This window comes from Mus pahari, chromosome 12 (assembly GCF_900095145.1).
Source record: "Mus pahari chromosome 12, PAHARI_EIJ_v1.1, whole genome shotgun sequence".
In the NCBI taxonomy this organism is placed as follows: domain Eukaryota; kingdom Metazoa; phylum Chordata; class Mammalia; order Rodentia; family Muridae; genus Mus; species Mus pahari.
Genome location: NC_034601.1, coordinates 9,762,579 through 9,770,229, shown reverse-complemented (window position 1 = coordinate 9,770,229; position 7,651 = coordinate 9,762,579). Strand labels below are relative to the sequence as shown.

The following is a 7,651-nucleotide window of genomic DNA, read 5'->3' as shown; positions in this document are numbered from 1 at the left end:
TTTTTTTTTGGTTTTTCCAGACAGGGTTTCTCTGTTTAGCCCTGGCTGTCCTGGAACTCACTTTGTAGACCAGGCTGGCCTGGAACTTAGAAATCCGCCTGCCTCTGCCTCCCGAGTGCTGGGATTAAAGGCGTGTGCCACCACGCCCAGCTGCATGGTGACCCTTCTATTCCTCAAATTTGTCAAGCTGATTCCCATTTCACTTGCTACTCACTTTTAGAAACACTCTTCCCAAGGCTGGAGTTCAAATGTCAGAGGTCTTCTCCACCCTAATACACTCACTCACCCTTTTATCCTGCCGGGATGTTGTACTTCGTCATAGCATTTACTGATACCTGAACCCATCTTATCCAGGTATTGCCGCCCCCCACTGCCCCGCCCCCACTGCCCCGCCTCCAGCTCTGTTGGGTATGAGAATGTTAGTGTCTGGATAAGCTGCTGTCCCCAGTGTCTTTACACAGTATGTACACACTTTATAAATAATTCTCAGTATTATGCTAAGTGCTTTACAAGATTTACTTCGTTTAAACAAGAATCAGACAAAAATCTAAAGGTTAGATCCCAAATGTTTTATAGGGATAGGTATTTTTAAATGTTGGGCAAAAATGTCTGCTTATATAATATACGGTTCCACTATGCTACTGCTTGCTTCTATAGAAACAAATTTCAAACAAAATTTTTGGGATTCGATAGGTCGCCAGTGACAGCTTTCCCCTAGATATCCAAAACCCTGGAAATGCCGTCCATGTCTTGGCCAAGAGAGGGAAGAGGAAAGGCGCGGAAGATCAGCCTAGAGTCCCACAAGGGTGCCCCACGAGTGAGTGGAAAACAATGGAACAGACAAGGCTCGCCCCGGCAGAGGGGACCAGAGGCTCCTGCGCGCCTGAGCCGCACAGCCCGCACGCCCGGCCCCCTCGGCACATCCCGAGAGCTCTCAGCGGGCTCGAGTCCCGCACCCGCAGGCGGAGGCCGCCCGGATCTTACCCGGTCCGCGACGCACTCAGCGTGGCAGAGGCCGCTGTCGCCACATCGCCCGACAAGCGCGTGTGAAGCAGCGGGGCCGCCATTCGGCCTGAACTGAGCCAACGCCGGGCCTGGCGCCGGAAGCCACGACCTGCCCGCCCCGGAAGTCGCGCAGCAGGAGGCAACCCCCCTGCGGGACGCGGCCGCGTGAGCCGAGCGCGGCGGTCGCCGCTAGAAGGCAGGTGGGCTTGCGCCTGGCCTTATCCGGCCTGAAGCTTCCCTAGAAAAGAGGCTGGCACAGCTAGGCGGGGCAGTCGGTGGCCGCATTCCTCCGAAACTCCTTCAAAGAGAAGCTTGTCTCAGAGTCGTGTGCTTGTAACCCTGGCGCTCAGGAGGTGGAGGCAGGAGGATCCGAAGTTCAAAGCTGGTTTCCTCTGGGAAGTGGGTGGAGTAGGAAGGGCAGCTGGGGGCTTTCTCTGCCTCTCTGAGCTAGCAGGCTTTCACCCCAGCATCTGGCCGCTGAGTCTTCATTGGTAAAATCGAACGGCTGGGATTTTTGGTTTTCAAACACTATTTTGGCTCTCCAACTTCTGGCCAGACCCCAGGGACACTGAGAGATCACTCCTGCTGACGACAACCTGAGAAGCCATCAGATTTGGTCCGGTGCATCAAGCCAGAAGCAGCCACAGGGATAGGTGTGTTTCTCATGACCTGGCACAAGAAGACCACCATCTTCACTGAGGCCAAGGTGTTGAGCACGGTGTTGGCGCTCAAGCACATAGTTGAGGGCATCCTGAAGAGGCCTCCTGATGAGCAACTGCTAATCAAGGACAACCAGCTCCTCGATGAGATGAAAACTCTGAGTGAACGTGGCTTCACTAGTCAGGTAGCAAAGCCACAGGCCTCAGCCACAGTGGGCCTGGCCTTCAGAGCAGAAGATGCCTTTGAAGGCATATTTACCCCTTTTCTTGTCCTCCTGAACTTCCAGACATGATGAAGGATTCTGGAAGCAGTGCTGAGGAACAAGTTGTACAGTGAGGACCCCAGGCCCACCTCCTAGAGACCCATTCCCTAAAAAAAGGGGGGGGGGGAGTTCAAAGCCAATGGGTAACTATTAGGACCTGGGTTACCCAGGTAAAAAGCCCGGTTTAATATTAGTAATGCAGGTGCTGGAGAGGTGGAAATAGAAGGATCTCTGGGACTCACTGGCTGGCCAGCCTTGCCTTTCTAGCAAACATGCAAGAACCGGCATGTATACAGATGCTTAAATCAAAGAAATTGTCTTCACAGTAGAGAGCTTTGACTAAACAAAATACAAGATCTGTATATCATTTTAGACACATATGATAACCTTACTCTGGGTGAAACACATTTTACACAGTGACCTAGCCAGAAATGTGGAGACTGGTAAAAAGCCAGAGGGGAGCGTTGGACCGATGTTACCATGGGCAAGAGAACCCAGGTTGGGGAGCTGGGCATGATGGTACACACCTTTAATCTCAATACGTGCCTTTAATCTCAGCACAGACAGGCAGTTCTCTGAATCTGAGGCTAGTTTAGACTACAGCATAAGTTCTAGAACAGCCAGGACAATACAAAAAGAGCTTGTCTTGAAAACAACCAAAGAGGATCCAGGTTGGATTCTGAGCACCCACATGGCTCACAACTGTTTCTAACTGCAGTCCCCAGTCCCAGGGGTTCTTATACCTCTGTGAGCACAGCAGGGACACACAGAGATGTACGAAAAACACCCAAACACATAAAATAAATCTTAAGACATTTTTAGAGAGTTTGCTATCCAGCATACTTTTTCTTAGGAAGTTGAGGATAGATTCCAGAACACTAGATGAATGCTCTACGATTGAGCTACACATATAAATTTGTAAAAGAAAAACCGATGTCAACCAGACCAAAAAGGAGCTTTGTTTTTTGTTGTTGTTAATATGTATTTGTATTTATTGTGTATGTGTGTGTACCACATGCATACAGATACATCAGATCCTCTGGAACTACAATTAGCTGCCTGGTGTGGATGCTGAGGATAAAATGTGTTAGGTGGGCTGGAGAGATGGCTCAGTGGTTAAGAGCACTGACTGCTCTTCCAGAGGTCCTGAGTTCAAATCCCAGCAACCATATTGTGGCTCACAACCATCTATAATGAGATCTGATGCCCTCTTCTGGTGTGTCTGAAAGACAGCTACAGTGAACTTATATGTAATAAATAAATAAATCTTAAAAAAAAAATGTGTTAGGTGCTCTTACCCACTGAGCCATCTCTTTGGTCCTCCCCCCCCCCACCTTTTTTTCTTTCATTTGGTTTTGAGACAGTGTCTCTCTGAGTAACCCAGAGAGATCCTGCTGCTTTTGCCTCCCAAGTGTGGGGACTGAAGGTGTGCACCACCATACCTTCCTGCCTATTCTTTTTAGAAAGATGTATGTATTTGTATGTCTGTGTGTTGGCACATGTTCATGCTGGTGTCTGTGGAGGGATTTCCTGAAACTAGGCTATTGTGAACCACCTTAAGGGAACTGCTAAGCCATCTTTTCAGCCCCAAGGAAGGAATTTTTCTTTGGAAAACACCAGAAATTAAAGCTTTGAGATCACAGGAGAAAAAGGACTACACCCCACTGTCAATAAGAAAGAAAAATGAAACATTTGGAAGCTGTACAGAAATTATGAAATGAAACTATCTTCAGCATCTTGTTATCCAAAAAGCATAGCTTTGGTGTGCAACATTATAAATCCAAATAGCATTCTTCTGTCTTGAAGTGATTTTCTATCTGATGTTGTCTTAGAGTTTCTGGTGGAGAATGTTAGGCAGAAAATACTCATGTCTCCAGACTAGGGGAAATAATTGCACATTAGCTGGTTTTATAGAAACCTATTCCCCTCCATCCCAAAGAAAAACAATCAAGATGCATGACTATGACACATGAGGAATATAAATAAACTGTCAATTAACTGTTGATTCAACCATAACTCCATTAATTTTAAGTTGAACCTATACAAAAAAATTAAACACCTCCAATTGTGCCACCTAATTTAAGAAAGAAATGCCTGAGCTATACTGTTGACTCCTGAGTCCACTTTATTCTTTCTTTCTTCCAAAGGTGCTCTTTTGTTGTTTTTGTTTTTAAAAGGCATTTTTAAGGTTTGGTGGTTTATTTTGTGTACTAGGAATTGAACTCAGGGTCTTGACCATGTAAGGTAAGCTCTTTACAACTAAACTACATCATCAGCACTGTAAATATTCTATAAATAAAGTATTCTGTAAATAAAATATATATTCATAAAATGTGCTTTTGCACAAATGGTTTAATACAGTGTGTTGGGGGTTGGACTGGTGCTGCTATGTATTCAGTTGCTAAATTCTGCCCCCACCCCAAATATATACTTCACCTCCAAATCAGCAGGAAACAATATTTAAGAGAAATACACTCCATTCCCAAGAAGTAAGGTAGGTGATTTTTAGTTGTTCAATGAGTATTAAATGGTTGTCAACACACATCCCAAAAAGGGATGGTTACAAGTAGTTACGATCTTGGATAGGGAGGACATGAAATAAGGAGGTTAGATTTAGAGATTTATTTTTCTCTTTTTCTTTCCTCTATCTTTCTTTCTCTCCTATGTAGTGTTAGAGGAGGAAGGGGGAGAAAGATTGATAAGAAAAGGGTGAAATATAGGAATAATAGGAAAAGGGGTAGATTATGCAATTGGCTCTTAAACTAAAGAACATTTTATAGCCAATAATATCACATTGGCATAGATCATTGTATATTGTTACATACTAAGATATTTTGTTGCATTGGTATAGCTCTTTGAATATTGATACATATTGAAGCTATATTCTGCTACATTGGTATAGAATTGTTTATATTGATACAAATTTAAGGTTTACATTGGTTTAGATTATTGTATGTTGATACAAATTTAAGGTTATTTTTGACACACATAATGTATATTATGTTTCAACTTAAAGTCACCATGTTTCAACTTTTATTTGAGGTATTGTACCTCAGAATTCTCAGATACAATGTAAAATTCTAGTCCTTTTAAAACTGCTATTAAAAAGCCAGGCAGTGGTGGCTTTAATCCCAGCACTTGGGAGGCAGAGGCAGGCGGATTTCTGAGTTCGAGACCAGCCTGGTCTACAGAGTGAGTTCCAGGACAGCCAGGACTATGCAGAGAAACCCTGTCTTAGAAAAAAACCTGCTATAAAATGAGTAGGATAATTAAGAAATACAAGTTGATAAACAATCAAACTCATTAGATTCTAGACTAGTTCATTACAATCAGATGCTTCCTACGTTAAACAGATAATAGAGAGCTAAAAACAAGTTTGCCAATTCAGATATGTTATAGTTAAATAGTCTTCAAAAACCTCAGAGATTTCTGAATATGGGATTTAAAGATGTTTTTATTAATTTAAGATGTTTTGACATTGAGACATGCCAGCTCCTGACAGTACCTTATTCAACTTGGAAGAAGGTATGAGACTCAGAAAACCCCCATGGGAGTTGCTTCAAATATGGTTAGTATTAAGGCCTAGGTAAAATATTAGGGCCTAGATGGAATGTTAAGGCCTAGATAAAATGTTGAGACCTAAGTAACAGTTACTTGTCTAGCCTGTCATTATAGGGAAACTTTCTCATGTGCTTCTGCTGTTACTAGGAATCTTTCTAATGCCAAGATTGATTGCATATTCTGTTATATTCTGTGCCCTTGAAAACCAATCAGGATAAAAGCCATAAAACTGTTTTGTATAGTTACCCATCATAAGCTTGGACCCACACCAACCACTGAATAGCACTTCCTGCACATGCCTTTAGAGTATAAGCTGCCCTTGGGATAGACCTCAAGAGAGACACCTGCACCAATATAAGAAACTATTTGGGGGCTGGAAAGATAGCTCAGAGGTTAAGAGGACCCTGGTTCAATCCCCAGCAACCAAGTGGCAGCTCAGAACTGTCTGTAACTCCAAGATCTGATAACCTCACACAGATATGTGCAGGCAAAAATATACCAATGTGCATAAAATAAAAATAAAGTTAAAAAAAAAACTATTTGGATTAAGACTTCCATTTTGAGTAGTGGTCCAGTAAAGTTTAAGATCCCAAAACCTCCCTGGAAACTGACATCCTGCCACACCACCTCCAGTAGGATCTGTGTGACAGGTTCCACAGACTGAGGCAATTGACCTCAAAAGGGGGAGGCCTCCTAGAACCAGTTGTGGAACTCTTCGCTGGAGAAAAAATATTGAGCCATAGTTCTCATGGCAATCTATCTGTTTTGTTTTCTCTTATTCCTTTTCTTATTTACATGTTCCTGGTAGCTTAGGCCAAGATCTTAAGCGAGAATAATGGGTAAGAAACCATCCCTAGAGATGGGGCCACTAGCATAACCTTGTCCCCAGGGAAACCAACGCTTTACTTTCTAAATCATTTACAAAACTATTATGATAAAAACTTTCCCAACAACAAAATTTCATATGGCTACATGTGTGTCATCGGAGGTAGATTTTGGTATATGGTAAAGAAAGCCTTAATTAGAAAGAATTAAAATAGTTTAAATTTATACATTGAAGATTATTCAAAAAAAATCAGGCACTAGATGTTAAATAATAATTGACCATAGGGCTGGAAAGTTAGTTCAGTGGTTGAGCACTGAACGTTAAAGATTTATTAACCTGCTCCTGGAAATATGCCACTAGCTTTGGACAACAGCCCCCACTGAATACATCCTTTTAGAATTGTTATATTTTGATGATTTATAATGATGTTACCCGTTCTGTTTGTGATTCACTGAATACATAGTTTCAGAGTTATAATCTTGGATGATTTTTTGTGCTTTACTGTGCCAAATGATTTTTGTTGGTATCTGTGATTGTTTCACTGGATACAATTTCTAAGAGATGTAAGGTTTGGTTTTTTAATGTATAAAACTCCCTCCTTAAGAGCTGCAGCATATACTCATATTCAAACTGCCTCTGTGTTTGTTTCTGTTTGTCACCACTGAATCCTTACCCACCTAGCTTCAAGGGCCCTCATTCCAGGGACCCCCCATACCCTACTGGGGTGGTCCATGGCAACATCCTACTTGGTAGAAAGAGACATGTATGTGAGTAACTGACATCCTGGTTGGCAAGTTATATGAATAATAAACAAGGCATGTCCCCTTCCATAGTTGAATACCCAACCAATGGGAGCAAGATAAATGTATGGCCAAGACATGTTCCTAAGGAAATCCCCTATCTTGACTGGTGAAATGACTTGGCACAGATGTTTGTGGATTTGGGGTTTAAAAACCCTGAAGGGTCTTATCTCAGGGTCATGGTTCAGTACCCAAATCTGGACCATGGTCCTGTTTGACCAGTCCTGAGGCGTATGCTCAATAAACTATCCATTTCTGACTGAGATCAGTGTTTGTGTGATTTGGAAGGCAATTTCTGAACCCCAACAATAAGCTGCCACTGGGCAAAGACTGCCATTGCTCTGACTACAAAGTACTGTCCAAAATAGACATGATGCAGGTTAGTTGACTGCTGAACTACCTAATAACTTTTATAATTGTTTTATATATGTTCTTACTGTATGGTGTTGTTTTATGTATATGAGTATTCTATTTGCACATATACCTATATGCCAGAAGATGGCATCAGATCCTATTACTGATGCTTGTGAGCCACCA

General features: G+C 42.6%; 1 protein-coding gene and 1 pseudogene across 1 annotated transcript in view; one reads left to right on the top strand and one right to left on the bottom strand.

The window, feature by feature from the left end:
* Rrn3 (RRN3 homolog, RNA polymerase I transcription factor) overlaps positions 1-1,110 on the bottom strand; it is a 34,250-nt gene extending 33,140 nt beyond the window's left edge. Inside the window, exon 1 of the mRNA XM_021209420.2 lies at positions 985-1,110. Coding sequence (XP_021065079.1) covers positions 985-1,067 — 83 coding nt within the window. The 5' untranslated portion in view covers positions 1,068-1,110. The remainder of the gene's footprint in view (positions 1-984) is intronic.
* A 490-nt stretch (positions 1,111-1,600) lies between these two features.
* On the top strand, positions 1,601-2,867 carry LOC115065091 (annotated as a pseudogene).
* The last annotated feature ends 4,784 nt before the right edge of the window (positions 2,868-7,651 follow it).